Source organism: Salminus brasiliensis, chromosome 6 (genome assembly GCF_030463535.1).
Source record: "Salminus brasiliensis chromosome 6, fSalBra1.hap2, whole genome shotgun sequence".
In the NCBI taxonomy this organism is placed as follows: Eukaryota; Metazoa; Chordata; class Actinopteri; order Characiformes; family Bryconidae; genus Salminus; species Salminus brasiliensis.
In genome coordinates, this window is record NC_132883.1 from 38941237 (window position 1) to 38963886 (window position 22650).

The 22650-nt window shown below is 40.2% G+C and overlaps 1 protein-coding gene across 1 annotated transcript in view; it reads right to left on the reverse strand.

Annotated features, from left to right (window-relative positions):
* Positions 1-3404: 3404 nt before the first annotated feature.
* The window catches only part of magixb (MAGI family member, X-linked b), a 74458-nt gene continuing 55212 nt past the window's right edge, over positions 3405-22650 (reverse strand). Inside the window, exons 13-17 of the mRNA XM_072682341.1 lie at positions 12447-12647; positions 12020-12087; positions 11736-11882; positions 11221-11359; positions 3405-8066 (exon numbers count right to left, since the gene is read on the reverse strand). Coding sequence (XP_072538442.1) covers positions 6991-8066; positions 11221-11359; positions 11736-11882; positions 12020-12087; positions 12447-12647 — 1631 coding nt within the window. The 3' untranslated portion in view covers positions 3405-6990. The remainder of the gene's footprint in view (positions 8067-11220; positions 11360-11735; positions 11883-12019; positions 12088-12446; positions 12648-22650) is intronic.

A 22650-nucleotide genomic window follows, 5' to 3' on the forward strand; every position in this document is an offset into this window, starting at 1 on the left:
GGCACAAGTACACAACATCAGTCCAGTGTATGGGGGTCGTGTATGGATAGCCTAACTGAGTTCATCCCCATGTGGATGTTGGCTGGTAGTGGAGTCAAGTCAAGTCAAGTCAAGTGGGTTTTATTGTCATTTCAACTACATACAGAGTACACAGTGAAACGAAACAACGTTCCTCCAGGACCATGGTGCAACATAGACAGTGCAACACAAACAAGTGCAGACAGACAACACAACACAGTGCAGACAGAGAATAATAGATAATTGCCGGTAGTGTGCAAATTCTGCAGTGTGTAATAAATATTGAGTCCAGTGAGGTAGTAAAGTTATTAGTGCAAATGCTTTGTGCAAAAAAATGCTTCCTATTTTATCTGGGGTAAATGGGAACTACCCTGGATTGGATGCTTCTGGTCAATTTGAAGATTAGAGCCATATTTTAGAGACGATTAGTCCTCAAAATGTTTTAGTTGATCCAAGTAGATTCCAAGAATCGATTACACAAAATGTTCAGGTTAAGCATGGATGAAAACGTCTCAGTATATTAACTATCTGGGAAACAAGATTTTCACTTTGACTTGCTTGCCCTATGCAAGGCAATTTGGACAGTTGGTTAACCTATCTGACGAATGGGTGCTCACTGAACTGAAATAATTGTACTTGGTCAGCATATTCAGGATGTGTGTGTTTTGTTTGTTTTTTTACTGTTACTGTTGGATGTATTTTTTTTAAGTCAGGCTGTTCTAGACAGTGACAGGAGGCGCGGGTGTAGGCAATCTTCACTGTAGAAAATGGTAAGCTAAAAAAAATCACTTCATGTTGAGTTGAACAACAAGTAATTGTTCAACTCAAACATTTTAAATGAAGCCTAAGTATTAGAACCAGTTCAATTTCCTGCATCCTGCACCATAAAACAGTAGTTTGTCAGCTTCACCAAAATAAATACTTTTATAATAATTTAATGATCACTGGAATGCTTTAAAAAAGCGATATGTTACATCAGTTCTAACCATAAAAACACATCAGATCACCTTCTGCCCTAAAACAAACCAATAAACAATCAGACAAACACACCCAGCTGGCAAAAAAAAACAGTGGATCTGTTCAGTTGGTGAAGTGGATAGGGTTGAACCTCGACTTCTCCAGGAGGCAGGCTGGTGACCACTGAACTAAATGTATCACCCGTTAGTGTTGCTTGCACATTAATTCAGTGGGACCAGCAAGTCTGCATTTCCTCAGATGTATGGTATATGGGGATAAGGATTTGTTGAAAAAGCTTGGGGGTCTTTAACTTGGTATGAAGGATTTATTGCGAAAGTTGCGAAAGCTCAGACTTCACTCAGTAGCAAAAGTTCACAAAAGTTTTGCACTTATTGACAGACTACAAACCTGAGGAATCCTCCTGTTTCACTGAGTAAACCCCTCAACGTCTGTCTGTTTGTCTCTCAATAACGTAATCGGTTTTCTCCTAAGAGGAGACAGACAAGGCAGAGTACATAAATGCTTATGTTGTCCTGTACTTGTTGCCAGTGTATCTTTATTTTCTGCTGCCTGTTTTGAGGATGACTATAGTATTAGTATGGATAACCAAGATGGATCAAACTCAGTGACAGGCTCTTTTGGTTCTCTTGAAAGGTTCTTTGCCAAAAGGGGCATTCAAGAGCTCTTGAGACAACAGAAGAACTCTTTCTGGATCTTCAAGTGCCTTCTCTTTGTAAAGCCTACGCCAAAAGAGCACTCAGGTAATTCTTACATAAAGATTAAGGAGCATTGAGGGGATATCAGAAGTGAACAGTGTTTTTGGAGGTGATGTGTTGGAAGCTGAAAAAAGGGGCAAGTGTTTTCAAGAGTCAAATCATGATAGCTAGATGGCCGGGTCAGAACTGGCTCTGAAACATCACACAGGTCTTGTGGTATGCAGTGAGTGGTCAGTACCTACCAAAGTGCTCCAAGAAAGGTTATCCAGTGAACCAGTGACAGTGACATGGGTGCTTAAAGCTCGTTGATGCGTATGGGGAGCAAAAGCTAGTCCATCTGCTCTGATTCCAAAGAAGAGCTACTGAAGCCCAAAATGCTGAAACTGTTAATGCTGGCTATGTCTCACAGGGTCAGAGCTGTTTTTGTGGCACAGTACTAGGATGATCCACACAATATTAGACAGGTGGTTTTAATGTCATGTCTAATCGGTGTAAATTATTATTATTAATCATTATTAATAAAAAAAACAACAATTTGAAAATATTAGCTGCAGGTACATTTTGTGATGAAGTGTACTCTCGGACAAGCATCAGTTAGTCTTGACTCCTGTGAGGGGGGTAGCTGAGCGCTCCTTTATGACAGGTTCTGTGCATTTTCATGAAATGCTTTGCTTCCATCTACTGTTCAGAAAGGAAAATAGCATCTTACAAGCATGCTGTGTGCTGTACCATTATTATACTGGCCGCCAGCAAACTGGAGCTGGTCCATGTGGTTTTCCAGGCAGAGTGAGGAGGGGGAACCCAAAAAAACGTAGTAAACAAAGCATCAGCCATTGCCATCTCATATGGGGAAACTGGAGTGATTGTACTCTTTTATTATACTCAGGTATTATACCGGTCAGCCTTAACATAAATACCACTGACAGGTGAAGTGAAAGGCATTGATTATTTTCATCTATAGTGGCATCTGTCGATAGGTGGGACATATTAGGAAGCAAGTGAAGAGTTGTTAAAGGTGATGTGTTAAAAGCAGGTCTTGTGGGATGTTCCCGGTATACCTACCAAAAATGGTGCAAGAAAGGAAACACCTGTGGACAGGGTCATAGGCACCTAAAGCTCATTGATGCAATCCATGGAGGCCCCACTCCACAACTTACAGGACGTGCAGGATCTACTGCTAACATCTTAGTTCCAGATACCACAGGACATCTTCAGAGGTCTTGTGGAGTCCATGCGTCAAATGCTCAGATCTGTTGTGGCGCCTCAAGGGGGACCTACTCAGTATTAGGCAAGTGGTATTAATGTTTTTGGTGGTGTTAAGTTTTTATTAAATTAAATTTTTTAAAACACAAAAACACACCCTTTCCTCCTTATAATTCCAGGGGACTTTTCTATTGTGCCAGTCAGAAACAAAATACCACTTTGTTTAAAAATAAGTAAACTTGTTTCTTGCTCATTTACTTCACTGTAGTTCTGAACCAGGATTAGGCATGCTTTTGTGCTTTTATGATGTGCTTGTAAATAGTTTGAAAAGCTCTGCTCTGTTTGGTTGATCACCATGACAGCTCACAACAGAGCCACATAGCATTGCAATTTTTTTACACTGTTCCAAGAACATTGTAATATTTTGTAATTATGGCATAGTAATATTTCACTGACAGCATTTCAAACAAGACACCAAATAACTGCTGGGTTATGGTAGATACATGGACTCTTTATTACATATTAATATAATTTGGTACCTGCATTTGGGTTACAGTTGATAACATAATCCAAAACAGAAATAAAGCAATATAGTATTTTCATGTCATTTAATGTCAATAATAAACTGTACACTTTTTTAGACATTCATATTTATATCTATTTACAGTAAATACATGGCCATACATGACTACAGAGAAATCGTGAAGTTCTGATTTTTACACTGCACATACAGTATACTGCAAAAAGAGGGAAAGGGACTAAAGACTAATGTGGCGTTGGCTCACGATAGGTTTATAAATTCTGTCCCTCTAGTCTAGTACATACAGCACACACATCATACTGCCACAGAAACTTACCCCAGACCTGCTGGGAGTGTGTAGTGTATATATCTGCTATCTGAGTGGTTTAAAATGATGACATCATACAGGCCTGTAGTAGTACATGGTTGGCATCTGGCATCTGGCACTGTTCTATAATTGAGTATAAAATAATTTAATAAAGTAACCTCTTAGTTATTTAAACTCCTTCCACTGTAAAGGCTCATATGTGGGGCCCATACTTGCTATACATTTTTAATTCATGGCATTTAACAAATAATATAAGTCTTAAGATCTAGAACCAAACAATACACCTGCAGTTTAAGGAGCTTTTAAAGCATTTAAAGCATGTTTTATAAGTCCATCATATAATTTCTCCCAAGGTACAAGGACAGTAAATGGTCTGCTCTGGATCAGGGCTATCCAGGGGGTTGATCATGGTTTCGATAAGCAGTCCCCTTACTTGATCATTTACACCTAATGAGGTAAGGACGCAAACACAGAATGCACTCTCACTCGTTTTTTTTCTTTCCAGCCAACAAGCTCTTCATCAAAAGAGACAAAAGGTCATCTCTGGAAGGGTTCACTAAAGATGCTTTTCACAGTTGGCTCGAAGCCACTGCATATTGCAAACACGCACACACACTCGTATTTCCAGCTTTAAAGATATTCTGCTGTCTTTGGTTGAAAGAGGTGAAAACTAAAATCCTGAAACCCAAGTTCATGCGTTACACTCAGCACAGAACGTCAGACTCAGCAAGAAGGTCAAAGTACAAGGATGGAGATGTGTCTTGAGCTGGAGCACAGAGCTGTAAATACCTTCTTGTTTCATTATCACTGGCTAGTGTCTGAAACTCTCTCCTGTTAACTACACAGAGCTCTATTTTGTGAGTCTGTCATTGTGTAACAATGTTTGAAAACACAATGAAGAATGACCAGTGTACTCTTATAATCCCACAATGTCGTGCTACTTGAAACCCCAACCCTCCACCCCCACTCCCCACGCAGTTTCTCAACCTCAATCCTGAAGGCCCACTGAACTGCACATTTACTGCTCTTCAGCTCAGTAAGGTGTGTTTGTAGCAGGCAAGTGTGCAGGACAGGGGGCCTCCAGGACCACGATTGAGAAATACTGCTCTATCCTATAAAAATGTGCCTGTAAATTTACAGTTCTCCAGCAACATCTAGTGCTGTTTATTTACAGTACTAATACTGTAATTAAAAATGACAGTACACTGCTGTGATCCAAATATTACTGTGTTTCTTATACAGACGTTAACTACATTGGTTCCACAGTAATATGTTCTTTATATACAGCACTGATGCACTGTACTGTAATTACAGCATCGTTAAACAGCATAGCACAAAACATTACTTTAGTTATGTGAACTTATGCTGATCCGTATCAGACAACAGAAGCCACTATTTACCTATTATGATGTTTTGTGTTTCATTTAAAATGCATTTAAACAAATATATCATAAAAAAAGGTGGGAAGGCTCAGAGCCATCATTACAATATTTAGGGATACTTGGCTCAAGAGTCCACCTTGTCCACAAAGTCCCAGTCGTTGTCCCAGTATGCCCTCAAATAACACATAATTACTGTTAAATCCTACATTTTGACCTAAAACTTGAATGCACCATTCTTTACTGCAATCAGTATTCTTTACTGCGTATCCCCACTTTAACTCTACAATGCATATGAACATGAGCTGTCCAGGGGATCCTAAAGAAAGATTTGAGAATGTCGACACAAATAGTTAGCTGCAGTAGTTCTTGTAGTAACTGGAAATGAGTAGAATTTTGGAAATTAATATTGTTCTGTATAATCAGCAGAGTGTTTCAAACACCTCACCTGTTTGTATGTGTTTGGGACTCAAACCAGTGCCTCTCTGTGGTATTTTCTCAAGTGCTCAATGAACCCTTCAGTTCAGTTCTGCATAGCATTTTAGTTATCTGACGATGTAGATCAAAGACATTTAGGCTCAGTCAGTTGGTCAAACGGTGGTCATTGAGGGCAGGGCAACGGACAGGACAAGATTTCAGTAACTAAAGCAACAGTAAGGGGCACTTAGAGGGCTTAAAGCCTGTTGGACTAGGGTTCAAACCGACATATTATAGAGCACTTATCACAGTCCTTTAAAATATATATGATTGTATATACAGTACATATATCAGACTCTATATATTCATATACATTTTCAGTACACAACTATGTAACTCAGGCCCCAAACCCAGTAAATGCTTGTGTTATAGTTCGTTTATATTTGATTTTTAAGATAAAAAGGGGTGGTACAATAAGATTATTTAGTGTAACATTTTATAGTATCTGTAATGAGCAAATGTAGATATATTTCATATATTTCATATATGTATCAAAAATAAGGTTTGGGTTTAGGCATGTTATTGCTTTAAGCTCGCTCTACATTCTGTGACAGAACTACATCCTTATCACCCAGTATCTGTTATCTGTCAGGATATTGTAAAAAATTAAATAAAAGAAAGAAGAGGTGAGCGAGCAGAGGCTAGATGAATAAGCAGGTGACACTGAACTCACTTAGCCTCAACAGAACAAGAGACAGGCACACCGTACGAAAATTAACATGGAGACAGAAAACTCTAAGACCTCTAAGGAAGGATAATGGGTGAGACAGAGAAAGAGGGAGAGAGAGAGAGAGAGAGGGTGTAGAGAAGTAAGACACTTGTATCTTTTTTGTATCTCACCCTTTTAAATATGTTAACACTGCATATTCTCTGTAGTTAGCTTATGCTAAAGACCACAGTATAGCTGTTCTGCCCAATATGAAAACCAACCTCAGATTTGCTGTGTTTGCCATTTTGGTCATGTTTATGTGCACAAAGGAGGACTATTGGAACTGGATTAGTTTTACTAGAGAAGGTTGTAATGCCATTTCTTTGGGATCTCACTGGCTGGATTATACATGGATCTGTCTCCCAAATGAGTGTTCTCAAAAATGACTGCATCTTAGCTCGAGGGTCATAGCCGATCAGACACATTTGTGTTGCACAAGTGCCACACTAAACAATTACAAAGGATGGTTATTATAGTTCCTTATTATATTTGTTTTGTTAAAATTTTCAGTTTTGGATTACTCTAAAAAGAATTGTATAAACATACTGTATAACATATAACATACATGGCACTGTGTGAAGTTCCACTATAGAGGTAAAACTAATCCAGTCCGAAAAAGGCCTTCGTCGACACCTTGCATAACATGACATTAAATGACCAAAAAAATGACCTCCTACAGAACTTCAGGAGATCGAATTCTGTCTTCTTCTTCCTCCGCTTCCTCTCTCCATCAGTCTGTTCCTCTCCACTACTCTGCTGAGTGTGTGTGGGCTGGGTTTAAGCCAGGGGCCTGGCAGTAAAACGCTCGAGGCCCCTGAACTGTAGCCCTCGTTCAAATACACAGAGAGGCCAGAGAGACTGGAGGCAGAAACACTATCATCAGAAACACTCACTTCAGATTCAGAATCTGTGTATCCTGGCTCAGGGGACATGAGGAAGGAGAAAGGAGCCCGCTGGGATTTGGAGTCCCCTGGGGGTTCCCATGAGGACAGGCTGTCGTCAGGGGTGCCGAGGCTGGATTGCTGAGTGCTGTAAGGCCTGGTATCCACTTTGTGTTTCCACACTCTTTCCTTCCCCCACTCGTTGGACGTCACTCGCTCTGTGTGGCTGTCCGACTCGCCCTCCAGCTTTCGTCCACTGTCTCTCTCGCTCTCCATCTTGTTCTCTCTCTCTCCTTCTCTGAGAAATGACCCGTCCTTCTCTTCCCCCCACTCGTTCTCCTCCTCCCAGTGCTCACTTGGCGATCTCTGCTTAGGGATGGGGAGATTATACATCTCTTTCTGCCGCTCCTCCTCTCTCCCAGCCTCTCCTTCTCTCTCTCTTTTTTGTTTTCTCCCACTTTCCTTGCTTTTACTCCTTTTCTCCCTCTTCTGTAGCTTCTCTCTCCTCCTATCTTTTACTCTCTCCATTGGTCCATACTCCTCCTCTTCCTCTTCCTCCTCCTCCTTAGCCTCACCCTCCTCCTCCTCATCATCATCATCCTTACTGTCTTCTTTCGTCCTGTTTCGGGATAAGCTACGTGAGCCTCGGCTCCTCCTCCTGTCCCTCGACCTTCTACTCCAGCCCTCTGGGCTGTCAGGGCTCTCCTCCCCTTCCTGGTCTGACCCCCGTCCCTGCTGCACCGTCCTCCTACTCTGGCCGCGGCTCCTGGCTGCTCTTGGAGGACTGGGTGTGGCATCCACGCGGCGGTGGTTCACTGCAACCAGATTCGGCTGCAGGGCCGGGGACAGGGAGGAGACGGCTGCTCTGTGATCACGGCCTGGAGAAAGTGATAGACAGAGGGAGAAAGAAAAGGGCAAGGGTGGTCAGGTATTTTACCTTATAATGATAGATTCAGAATGTGGTGGCCCTACCAAGAAGTGCTAAATTAGCTTTTAGTTTAACTAACACTCACATGAATATCTATTAAATGCAATGCAGTTCTAAACAAAATGAAATTGTTTTCTGAGTGGTACAGATGTCTAAGCACTATATCACCGAGAGATAATATAAGGTTCGATCTTGATGATGCATCAGTCATCCGTGGCTGGGAGTCCCAGAGAGCATAACTGCCCCCATCCCCCCAATCCCCACACACATCACTCAGCGTGATGCTAGCCAGCACTGGCATCTGTAACAGCAGATGCTGTTAGTGTTCTCCACCAAGTAGTGGGTAGCTAGATTCCTAATCCTAACCATAACTTCTATACCTAAACCTAACCCTGTACTCTTAACTCTTAGTTTTAGTAAAAGCTGTGGTTCTTTAAAGAACCAGCACAACTGCATACATGTCATTTGGCTCCTAAATGGTTTCTCAAATGCAAGGAATACTTGTTGTAGATGCTTTTGATTTTCAATAAAGTTGATTTTGTAGATGTGTATATTATCTGTAGGGGACCATCAAAATAAAGTGTGACTTTATAATAATTTGTAGGGGACTTGCTAAATGATTAATACAGTACAACATGTCCATGCAATTTCCTTAAACCACCACCCACAAGATTGAAAGGTCATAGCTGGGATGTTAATGCATTGTCAGCATTACACAACAGGCTCAGAATTCAATAATAATAACAACAGCACACTGTCATGTCTATTAGCAGGCTTTGTTATTCCATTAGCGTGAGGTGGATTGGGTCTGGACTTCAGCCAATTACAGAAAGCATTTCACTTTGCAGTTATTACTGTCAGACTGTAAAAACACACTAAAGCTTAGTTTTGTACTGGATTAAAATAATAATTTTATCATTAAATCAACTACTGTACTGAAGTGTACCTCAGTACAAGTGGTATTTTACACCATCACTTTTAGAACAAAACCTAAATTTTTTATGTTTTCGTGTGATTTAAACACACCAACTTGTCGTTTCTAAATTGTTATAAATGGACAAATAAAAGTGAAAAATAATGTGAACTTCCACTGAAAGACTAAAAAACAAGTTTTACTTGGTGCTTTTTACGCACTTTGTGGCAATTCTGTCAGCTGTAGTAAATGCCATATGAATAGCAATTACAATAAAGGAAACACAAAGGAAATCTTTCAATGTGCTTAGGGATGGGGAGAATATACTTCTCTTCCTGCCGCTCCTCCTCTCTCCCGGCCTCTCCTTCTCCCTCTCTTTTTTGTTTTCTCCTACTTTCCTTGCTTTTACTCCTCCTCTCCCTCTTCTGTAGCCTCTCTCTCCTTTTATCTTTTACTCTGTCTATTGGTCCATACTCCTCCTTTTCCTCCTTCTCCTCATCATCATCATCCTTACTGTCTTCTTTTGGCCTGTTTCGGGATAAGTTACATGAGCCTCAGCTCCTCCTCCTGTCCCTTGACCTTCTACCCCAGCCCTCTGGGCTGTCAATTTAACACACCAACTTGTCGTTTCTAAATTGTATTATGAATGGACAAATAAAAGTGGACTAAAATTCCAAACTTCCAAAGTTAAAAGTTAAGAAGGTTTTTACCCTAAAAAACAGGTTTTACTTGGTGCTTTTTTTGCACTTTGTGGCAATTCTGTCAGCTGTAGTAAATACCATATGAATTGCAATTACAATAAAAAAGACACAAAGAAAATCTTATAGATATAAAAACTGCGTAATTCACATATTATGCTATCCAGGAATGCCACTAAATGTTAAATACAGACAAGATATTCTGAAGGGACCTTTAAGAAATTTAGAGGCATGAGGATTCAATATGTTCAAGTATTGATCCTAATTAACTCTTTCCATGTTTGGATGTACCATGCCCCACATTAAAATCTAGTCAAGTCAAGCAGAGCTCTGAAATGGAATCCTTTGATATGATAACACAAATTCTGCTGCATAAACGTATTGTCAACATAAACTGGTATTGGACAAAGAATGAGAATTTGTATATAAGAATGAATATATTGGCCTCAGCAGCACTTTTAACTGACACCAAACAAAGTAAACACAGTGACACTAAACTACTCTGCAACATTTACTGGGAAATAATCAGAGCCAATTGCATTGCGTCTATTGGAAGTCACTTCATTCGCAGGTCACATTCCGGTAATATAGCACAGTGACGCTCAGTGGACAGCCATGCATGAGCGACAGAAACAGTAAGACAAGAGGGAGAAGATGCGTGAGCACGCTTATAGAAAGACATCAGAGGACAGAAAAACAGGAGAGAGCGATGTAGAGAAAACAGGAAAATGGGAGAACTAACAGGAACGACTACCAACCGCGTGTTCTCGGTCCGCCCGATCACATAGAAGCAAGGCTCGCCCAGCTTGGAGTTGGTCATACAGAGAGAGAGACTGGAAAGTTCCACTGAGTAAGAGAGACAGAGATAGACAGAAAAACGTACAGGAGTTTCCCTCACAGACAGGGAAAACCGAAAAGAAGAAAATTAAGAAAGAAGAAAACCAAGGATGAAAGAGGAACACAGATAAGAAAGGAGAAGTGTAGAATGAAAATGAAAAAACATGGAGGAAGCACGAGTCAGGATGACCCAAAAATCAGAAGGATAAAAAGAAAGAATGTGTAAAAGTGAAGAGAATTAAGAAAAGGGGAATGGATATTATTATCAGTGATAAAATACAAAGGAAGAATAAAAGAAAAAAAGAGAACCCAAGAGGAAAAGAGCAGAGGGAAACAGTTGTTAGTGAGCTGTTAAAGAGATAAAGTTAAAACACCAAGAAGTGTCAGTTTAGTGGTATTAGAGCAGAACTACATCAGCAGTCCTATCTGTTTGTGTTAGAATTTATTAAACTACGGGTTATTTAAATAATTATTATTATTATTATTATTACGGGTTATTTAAATCATTAGGCATGGATTTTCTTTTTGTTTTTGAACATCTGTTGTCTTCATTATATAACAAGCTGTGACTAATATGCTAAATAAATAAAGCCTGTCTGTGTAGATGTGTTCATGTTTTGATCAGAAATGTAATTCTGCCCTACAGTCAGCCTTACCATAGTCAGGAACGTATCCGTTGCCCTTCTTCAGGACGAGGTGGATCCTTTGGCCTGCGGTCCTGATCTGCTCTACGGCCTGACTGTGGGTCATTCCTGTTGTGATGTGGCCATTGATTTCCACTAACTGGTCACTCACCTGAAAAATGTATCAGTAAGAAACAAACAGATTAGTCTGTTGGCAATTTAGAGATAGACAAAGGAGTCTACCACAAATACAGAATACAGTAGAGATTTGGTACAATGAGTTTTTTGATGCCTCAACAAAAACTACATAATGCATATTATACATATACACAGTTCAGCTCTGTGTATGCATGTAATACATTTTTTGTATGCATGTAATCAAAAATTAGATTTTTTCAACTAATCAACTAAACTAACTAATCTGAAACTATATCCTAATCAGAAACCAGGAAACATGGTAAGAGTAAAGTAAAATGCTCTGTTAGCGCTGACATTTCTCTGGTTTTCATATTTGTCCTGAAAAAGTGCATAACAAACAACACACACACCTGTATCTTGCGGCTGCGTGAGGCTGGTCCTCCCTCCATCAGGCCAAGAACATAAAGACCCATGTTATACTCACTCCCACCTCTCAGACTGAAGCCAAATCCAGTGGGCCCCCTCTCCAGATCCACACTGTAGTACCGTGAAGAGTCCTGCTGTGTGTGTGTCAGAGAGAGAGAGAGAGAGAAAGAAAGGGAGAGAGAGAAAACACAGTGTTACTGTCGTGTGTCGTGTGTTGCCATAACAACATGTCTAAAAGCAAGCAAGAGAGGGTGATATCTTGCCTCACCTTTTGTTTAAGCCTTTGAGACTTCCGGCTTCTGTAATTGGGATCATAGTCTGAGTGCTCGGAGGAGTCTGAGACAGGAATGGAGGCAGAGGACAGTGTTGCAAAGAGAGGAGAGAATAGAAAGTGGAAATTGAGAAAGTACAGCATAATAAACAAAATGAGGCCCAAAGAATCTGAATAATGACTAACATCATAGATAAAAACTGTCAGGTCACTGAAGATCACAGCAGTAGATCAATGAAGAAAATGTGTGTGTGTGTGTGTGTGTGTGTGTGTGTGTGTGTGTATGTGTGTGTTTTTTTATATACAAAAAATGTAGACAAAGCTAAAAGGCAATAGATTTTGGTACAGAGATTAAGGTCCGGGTTGGTTTAGATAGGTAGGTAGATTAACTACATAGGTAGATAGGTAAATACAGTGCACTCACTAGCACTGGAACGTGGGACAATAGTGAGGCGTAGTGTGTTTCCAGCTCTGCGTAGTATCTGAGCCAGCTCTCTATGGGGCAGGGTGACCACACTGCGTCCCTCCACTGCCTCTAGACGGTCCCCTGGACGGATCTGCCCGCTCCTAGCTGCAGGACTGCCCCGGCGCACTGTAACAAAGCGATGGGGCAGCAAAGATGCCGCTAAGGAAAGAGAGAGAAAGCAGTTACAGAAAGCTGGCAAACAAGAAACATCTCACCCAAAGAAAAACTGTATTTTGCAGTGACTATATATATTTAAATAAAGTGGGCTACATTTTCTCATTGATTTGAAATTTTTTTTTCAATAGCATTCCTTAAAGACTGTTGCTACAACAGTATGCATTTGTGGGGGGAGTATGGATTGGTCAGTTGAGAGAACCGGAGAAAATTAATAAAAGAAAAGTAGTTAAAAAGATAATGTTTAGGACAAGAAGATCTAGCTTAAGCTAAACCACCAGGTAAGTCGATACCGGTTCAATATCACTCCATTAAAACTTACTAAGAAACATATTTCCAGTGCCGTCTCCATATTCACAGCTGTAGAGCACTTAATCTACAGTCTGTCACATATCGCGTCCTGTGTCTGCCATCACAGGTAATGATCAGACAATTCAGACAAGTCGTCACTACTAAGCACAGCTCTAGATGAGGTGTCAGGAGCCTTCTGACAGTAGTGCACTGTTCCAAGGCTCTAATGGACATGTGGCTGTGAACTCTTAACCCTGTCCCCAGATCAAACCGTCAGAGCTGATAACTCCAGTGTAGTGCCATTTAACTGGCCATGGTCAACTCTGTCAGGAGGATGTGCGTGGATGTGTGTGTGATGTGTATGTGTGTGTGACAGAACAAGAGAGCGAGGGAAAGATGGAGAGACATTAAAAAAAGGTATATATGTTATAAGAGTTATAAGAAGTGTGTATGATTACATATTATATGAATGATTTTTTCAGTGATTCATGGCTGCTAGCTTTGCTTGGATTGTGAGGAAGAGATTTTTTTAATGAAGGTAGCAGGTCCGGCAGTAAGATGGAGGCATGAGCCTTGAACACATGCCGAAGGAATATTTACCATCATTAGCACTATTTAAACTTTTAGGACAGTGCAAGGTACTCAGGCAAAAACGGTATGTCATGATTATAGTCTCTGGTCTTAAAATGGGATCAGAAATGTCAAGAAAGCACTGGAAAGTACTTGGTCTCTTGAGTGTTGCTGTTAGACTTCAGAAAAAAACTATGCTAGCTAACATCGGGGGAGTCTGAAATGGCTTCCTACTTTCTGTTCACTGCACTATATATGCAGGTCATGTAATTATAACATATGCATCTCCGATAATCTCCAATAGATGTATACTGCTTTATTTGTGCATATAAATCATTCTTCTGTGACCTAAGTCACAGGTTAGTTACGTTATGTTGCACTTACTTATGTGTTCTCCCACATTTAATGGTTCATTTTATGAACAGCATTAATAATACTGATGATAATACAAAGTAGGGGCCTTAACTGAACAGAGACAAAGGTTGACAAAGTTAAAAGGTGCGAGTTAGTGTGTAGAGAACCATTCGAACTTCATGGGCTTTAATTATGAGGTTTCTGTGCGCTTTCTTATAATGACATCACTGACAACTGTGCCTCATGCAAATGCAGAAAAACATCTAAGGGTAAAACTTTTCCATCCAATTAAATATAATAGAAAAACAACTGGGTTCAGATGATTCACAGCAAAGGATTGTAAGAATCATTGTACCCTTTAAACCCTGCTCCTGTTTGAAGTGGATACAATAAGGATCATTTTTATTTGTCACTTTTCACTTGGGGCTCAAGTTATGGAGTTCTGCAGAAACTGTGGTGTTTGCATACGCAGTACACTAAAGCAGCCCATAAAGACACTGTATAACTATTAGTGAGCTGAGGAAGTCTGTACTCTCTACACCTCAGACATGTTATGGATGCACAGACAGTGATGGATAGAATGAGGCAGGAAATCAGGATTCTCTCAGAGATGACTAAAGAAAAAAATACTTAGAAGTATCCAAGAGTCTTCCCCAGTGTGGCGAGAAGGAGAGGTGGGGATATGATGGATGGCAGAAGAAAAGTGAGGAGCATTTGAAGGGGACAAAGAGAAAGACAGAGTGCGCATATGTGAGTGCAATTACTCATCAGCACAGCCAAAAACACTCGGCCTCTCATTCCCTCCCCCTGTGTCAGCCTACGCATCCCTCTCAATGTCAGACTCATTCCTGGGTGGCCTTCAAACACATCAGTCATTCCATCAGAGCCATAAGAGATCGACTGAAAATCCCGTAGCAGAGGTAGATGATCTTAATGGCTTCAGTCAAAAACACAGTGAATGGATTGGCCAATGCAGGAGAAGCTATTTCACTAAGTGATCTTTTCCAGTCAGTAAAACAAATTCAGCTCAAAGACACAAAACAGTCATGTTAGGCCATTTCCAACTTTTCCAGCTAACTTTGTGAAACAACCCCCAATTATTTGGGTGCTCTGCCTACGAATGTGTTCTTATATCACAGGTAGGGCCTTCCTTTGCTCTCATAACAGCCTCAATTCTTCGTGCCATAAATTCCAAGATGTTCAAAATATTCCTCTGAGATTATGGTTCATGTCTAGTCACATTTTGTACCACTCTGATGGTTGATGTGAATATTATCTGAGGCTGCTGGCCTGTATCTCCATGATTGAATGCACTGCTACCACAATATTGGCTGATGAGATAATTGAACGAATAAGTAGGTATGCAGGTCTTCCTAATAAGGTGCTTGTCCAACCTCACAACAGTTGCTGGAGTCGAAAGGCGAAATGCACTAAATGCATTTTCTTATAGTGTGTTTTTTATTTTGAACTGTTTGGCCTGTATACCGCCCAGCATTCCTGAGTTCTGTTTCGCTTAACTGACAGACTGTTAGTTTGGCTTGGGTTGTCATGAGTGGTAGCTGGGCTGAAAATGCTGAAGTCACGTGCAGTTGCTATGAACACACTGTTCGTCTGCTATAAGTCCATTGTTTCTGCCCCTAAATTAAACCCAATATGACTCTCTCCATTAGTGCGTGCCATTAACAGCAAGTCGTCCTGCACTGACCTACTTAGGAACATACACACACACACACATACTCACACATCTCTTGGGGCCAAACTCTCAGTGAGCAGAGAATTTTAGTGATGTTTAATGCTGACTAGCTCACTTTATTTCAAAAGGAAATATTCACGTTACACTTTTGGAACACACAGCGATACAAAACTGTATTTCCTCCTGTGTCCTGCTAGCCAGGGGGTGTCCTGTTAGCGCCACCAACACGGCAACGTAGCATTCCATTAGCATAGTAGACTGACATTGTGGTTCGATCTGAATTGATGCTAACACTGCTAACATCTCTAGAGGGTAAAAGCCCTCTAATCACAATAGATGAAACAAGATGCTAACAAGCTTCTGTGCTGTGAAAAGGGTTCTGCGTTTTTTTTTTAACTCAGAGACGGCACATCTGTAACCAATGCTTGTTTTTGGACGGATTTTAGAATTTCTGATCACTCTCATGTTCTGAAAAACACTGCTCATGCAACCGTGCGCTGTAAAGCAGAACTGAGTTTATTTTTTTAGTTTCTAGTAGAGCCAGGTGGATCGTCTGGCTGATATTGACAACTCAGTTTCATTCATATTGCCTCAATTATTGGCTGCAATGTCGAAGGGATTCGAACTTGCAACCTCCTGATGACAGGGTTTAGATAGTATCAAACTGTTTTGCCTGATGAATGAGTAGGTGTATAGGTCTTCCTAATAAATTGGTCACAATTAAGGTAAATTAACTCAAGATTCAACTAAATGTTTGAGTATATTTTCTAATTGTGAGCAATAAACCTCTGCACTTTTTCGATGTGAAGGCAAAGTGTAAATCAAGTAGCCACTCCCAGCCCTGACATTTATACTGAGATCTCAGTATAAAAACATTACAGGTGTCCTGTGGTAAATTTTCATTACCCCACCTCCCCGTATAAAACTAATACCGCCCGAATAATGCTTTAGTCAGCAGCTGTTTCTGCCTTGCTACTTCACTATGAATTTCATTTTGCCAAGCGTCTTGTTTTGAGAACATTCACTTGCAATCCTTACTTAATCATTTCTTGTTTTGATTTCTATATGAAAAAAAACAGCACCATCACCATCAGTATACCATCGCTGTCGCACAAAAACCTTGTATCACCATTTTTGCCTATTGCACTTTTTGACATAATGTGAATCTAAGACGTTGTATACATCCTGTCCAAATCTTTATGGACAAAATGCTCCACAATGACTCTGAATTAAATCTTTTTATTTTGACTTTCATTGAAAGTTAAGAAGGATTTTTCCTTCTCTTGTAGGTTGTCATTTTGGAGATTTTGTTTTTTTTTGGAGCTTTTTGCGTGACAGCGAAATTATTCACTTTACTTATTGCAATCAGCAAAGTCTCTTTTCAAATAATCAATATCTCGAAGGAAGAGAGAGGTAGAGAGAGAGAAAAGAAAGAGAGACACAGATAGAAGCAGAGAGATGCAGCAGTTGGCTGTAATCTTGCCTGCCACTGAAATCATTACTTTTCTAACAATGCTGCAAGAGAGAAGCATGACTCACACTGTTACTGCCCCAGGAAGCACATGAGCTCTATTGCTGTAAAACACAGGTGACGTCTCTGTGTGTGTTTATTTGTTCAGATGTATGTCTCCCTATCTCAGTCTTCCTCTCTATCTAGCCTCTTTCCATGTTTCTTTTTTCAAAAACAGACCCATTATCCTTTGCCTTTGTTCATCCATTGCTGCGTTGCGACACTACATTCAGGTTAATACAAGAAAGCCAACACAACCACTCACTCACAGCCAAACGCAATCTCTTCAAACTTTTTTTTCTCTCTCATTTCTCTCCCCATCTGTCCTCTAGTCTTCTTCCTCTTGTCCTCTTTAGATTTCTCTGCCTTCCCTGTGTGCCCCTCTCATCCTTTTACGACCCTCACATTCATCCCTCTAATTCTCTGCTTTCCTTTCCTGACACCTGTCTGTCCTCTTGCTTTTTTAAGCCTCACTGACAATTCTCTCTGCGTTGTCTCCATGTCACATATCTCTTACTCCTCTCTCTCTCTGTGTCCGAGAGGTCGTTATGTAAGCCATCAAACGTGGTAAACAGCACACACATACAGAATGCAAACTCATCCGTCTATAAAGCCGAGCTGACGTTGAAACTCACGCGCTGTCCTCTGCTCCGTCCTAAACAATACACTCAGCATGTCTCCTTGGATAGCTTCACTACAGCTGCCATACGCAACACCATCAGAAAATCTGGACAGTGCTTTAGAGTTAACAGTGTTTGGGTTTGATTCAAAGCTGGACTACAGACTGTCACTAACAGACAATGAACACATGAACATACTTTTTCACAAGCTCATAAAAGGGTCTGATTGTATAGTATATTATTTGTTGGCAAAGTGATAAGAGATTGTTACTGATTAATTATATCCCAATGAAACCACAAGTAGTGTGGTACAGACGGCAAAACTTTCGTCTTTAATCACAGGTTAAGGTGTATTTTCTACATTGATGGCATATCAGTAGCCGTAAGCAGATCCAAAGCAGAGGTGGGCAATATGATGAAAATATATCATTATTGTAATACATTTAGTTATTGTGATAAGCAATATGCTTCTCTGAGAATTGTCTTGTATTTTGAATGTTCTGCCCTCTCATTTTTGTATTTTGATTTCAATGCCAACACTGGACTGGTTTTTGACTATTCTTGGTTTGAAAAACGTCAAGATCTTGCACTTCATTCTGAAACACTGAGTGAATCATAACAGTAATCATAACAGTTTTTTTTTATTCAAAAACAATTTACTAAGACTTTTTGATAGCATTTTTTAAAATCTGCTAGTAAATCAGTGTCAAAATATTTTGATAAATGTTGTGTAGAGTAAAAATGTCTTCAAGCATAAAAATATGATGGTTTGTTATACTGCCCATACCCAGTTACAATAAAACTGACATTTTTTTTTATATTTATTTAGTTAATCAAGGGTTTTGGACAACATGGCTGGTCCCCTTTCATGAGAATATTAATAAATCAGGTGGTACAAGGTTCAGGTGGTATTTTTAGTGGAGTGGTGCTGTGTTTCAAATTCTTCACACGCAAACGAAGGAAACTAGTGAGAGCCATATTTGACGAAAGCAGCAAAACACATCAGTAATCTTCATTTATAAATAAGGAAATGTGTTGCACATCACTTTTTGCTTTTAGCGTCTCTGTAAATCTGGTGATATGTTTTATGAATCTGTTCCACTCAGGAGACTGGACTGCTAATGGAATGATGCCATCTTGGTCTGATCACACAAAACAGATTCCAGCATATTTATGCAGGAGTTCTTTTTCATTTCATTTGTTCTTTTATATATATATATTTGTAATATTGTAATATTTATTTGTTAAGCTTTACATGTTAAGCCTTACTGATGGACCTCACTCACACACATAAGAACACACACACAAACATAATTACTTGCCTTAGCCTCGATACACTGGGCTACCTTCAAGTGCCACGAATTTAAGCTGAAGCATGTGGAAAGCACAAGACATACACACACACAAACACACACACAGCTGTTTGCATCAGAGCCTGATTAACAGTGCCAGTGGTGATTAAAATTCAGTAGCTGTTACAGTCCTCCTCCCCCATCTCGCCACCATCATCATCTTCTTCATCACAATAAAACTGCCCCACAGCTGAAACACACAAGCTAGCACAATCTAGTAACAACGGCGGGTTTAAAAACCCACATACTGCATACTAAAATATAGGCGAAATGGGGAGAGGGAGTGAGGGAGACAAGGTGCGTGAGAGAGACCTATTTGCACTACCCACTGCCGAGCAGTGCTATATAAACCACTGGTCTGAATACGACTTTTTACTGCAGTGACTGCACTAGCACTAGTATTCCATAGCCACCTGGACTGCAACTCAAACACAAACTGCCATAACCATCGCCACAGTAGTGTTTATGTACTGTTTATGAACAGCTGCAGTTCATTTCCATACAGACCCCTTAGAATGAAAAAGCCCGTTACAGTGCCTTTTTTAAAAAGTGATAAAAATACACTCTAACTTTGTAACTTCAATCCAAGTAGGCAGAGCTGAATTGCACAAGGCAGAATAAGTGTGGATATATGGCGTGTAAACGTGTGTTTTTTGTGACATTACAAAAACAATGGAATTGGGCTGAAAAAGGGCTGATTTTGCTATTTGGTTTCCATATTTGGACTTATTTTTGGTTTTCAAAATGTTCTGGGGAGTTTTATACCCATAGCCTATGCCTGGCATTAGGCATGGTACCAATAGGTGCTCCATGCTCCTGAGAGTCCTATTCTATTGGCTGCACAAGCTGTGTGTATGCCTCATGTTACCGCTCTTCACAGTGGTCATGGTTTCATCACTCACTGGCTGCTCTCAGGCAGAGAATGAGTGTAAATTAGCGGTTTTCACAGTCCTACTAGGTATGAACATCAAGATATGTAGTTTGGTCAGGAGCTACAGTGTGTGCGCCATATCGGTATCCACACTAGGTATGAACCGGTTTTTAGCCTACTGTTGTCAGTTAGTAAAAAGCACTGCTATTATTATAGATGTTTCTGATTAAGGTTCCACATATATTCACTACAGCAACTAGTGGTGTTTATACAATGAATCAATTTATTTTAGATGTCAGAAGCACAGACATTTACATCCCAAGACACACACACGCGTATGCACACTGCAGTGTGCTGTCTCAGGGCCTAACATACACTGACCCATAAAGGGAGCTCATGCTTTTTAAAGCCAGTACCAAAAGCACAAACTAAAGCTGTCGGGGACATTAACCATGACAGCACCAAGCACAAATTCCTTTCCTGCAGCTTAGTCTTTTAGAGACAGAGTGCAGGATTGCAGTGCCTTAGAAAATATGAGTTTCAAGAGAGTTATACTTCACAGCTTTGCAATGAACAGAAAATGTATTAAAAAAATCCTGCTCTATCTGACAAATACAAGCAAAACACAGTGCCTGAAATATGGCAATTCATATACACAGATGAACATTACATTGATTATCTTGTAACAACAGTGCATGTCAAGGTCTGGGATATGCACTATACAGACATATATGAAGGTATTGGGACACAGCTCTTAATCATTGAATTCAGATGTTTTATTCAGTCTAATTTTCATAGGTGTATAAAATCAAGCACCTAAACAAAAAAGCCATACAGTCTGCCTTTACAAACATTTGTGAAAGAATGGGTCGAGCTCTCTTAATTTCAGTGTGGTTCTGTAAGACGATACCATTGTTGCAACAAGTCAGCTGGTGAAATTTCTTCCCTCCAATATATTCCATCAACTGTGAGTGGAACTATTGAAAAGTGGATGCGTTTAGGAACCACAGCGACTCGGCCACACAGTGGAAGACCACAAAGTCCCCCCACAAAGCAGGGTTGCAGAGTGTTGAGGACCATAGTGACCATAGTCACCAACGCTTTGCTGACTCCATAACTGCAGCCAAGATATTTTGGACAACTGTATCCTTCCAACTTTGTGGAAACAGTTTGGGGAAAGCCATTGTCTATTCCAAAATGACAGTGCTTCAGTTCACAAAGCAAGGTCCATAAAGGCATGGTTGGGTGAGTTTGGTGTGGAGGAAATTGACTGGCCTGCACATCAAGCAACTTTGGGATGAACTAGAATAAAGATTTTGAGCCAGGCCCCCTCCTCCAATGTCAGTGTCTGACCTCACAGATGCTGTTCTGGTCCATGATAATGCCTATGGATTTTGAATAGGATGTTGGAAAGGTCTACTTTTGTCCATATAGTGGGATGGACGTTAGTCCTGAATTCAATAATTAAGAGCTGTGTCCCAATACCTTTGTCCATATGGTGTATATCCTAGAACTTGACATTCACTGTTGTACAAGATAATAAATATAATACTCATCAGTGTATATGAATTGCTATATTTCTCTGTGTTCATAGAGTAGGTTGGTCAGAGTCCAGGTTTAGTCATGCTATGGCACCTCTGAAGCAGAGAGTTTTAAGGCCTTGCTCAAGGGCCCAAGCTTAGCAGGTATCGAACCAACAGCCTGTGGTCAATAACAGTCCATTTAAAGAATCTGCTGCTAATGTCTTTGAGCCAGATATCACAGAGCACCTCCAGAGGTCTTGCAATGTCCATGCCTCATTGGGTCAAAGCTGTTTTGGTGGCACGCAAAGGACCAACAGCATATTAGGAACAGATTGGAACATATATAGGAACAGATTGTAACGCTTTGGCTCACCAGTGTTTATACAACTAGTATATTTACATGCTAACTATACGTAATAAGCGGCACTCCGAAATGGTGTATATGCATAGAGTATATTTTCATGACAATTTTGTATAAACAAGGGTTCGAGAAAAGTAACAGCAGATGGATGCATGTAAAACATGTAAATGTATCTAAAAAAGAAGGCACTGCATATATAGCCCACTCCTTCACAATGGCGTATATGATTGAAAATAAATATCATGGCAGTGGTGTGTAATGCATTTTGGAATGAAACCCTTAATATAGTCCAACTGCATTCATGAAGGAATTTAGTATTCTAGTATTACTTAACAGCTGTAGCACTGCTTGTGTGAGGTTGATATTGATTCAACTGTAGCGCAGTCAACACGCTGAGGCAGTGAATGCAGTGGGATTTCTGCTGGAACAGAGGAGGGAATCCCCGTAAAAGGCCTTAGGAGATCCGAGTGTGTGCTGGCTTGTGTTCCTTTGTGTGTGACAGATTATATATTTCATAAAGTTTTGGGTATATTTTTTCCCATGTGGCTTCACAGGAACAATCCCACACATACAGATGACAACATTAAAGCAGTAATTGCTACCCATTCAAATAAAACACTGCGCAATGCATCAATAGCTGTCTACAGCCATATACACACTTAAAAATAAGTCCAAGATCAAGAGTAATCTTGCTTAATTCACATATAAGATAAAACCCATTAAGCATATTATCACTTAAATGTATGTCCTTACACAAAGCAACTCAGCAGAACACACATTTAAGAAGCTGCACTTGCTGTAAAGTACTGCTGCATGTTGCTACGGCAGGCTGCTCTGAACCTA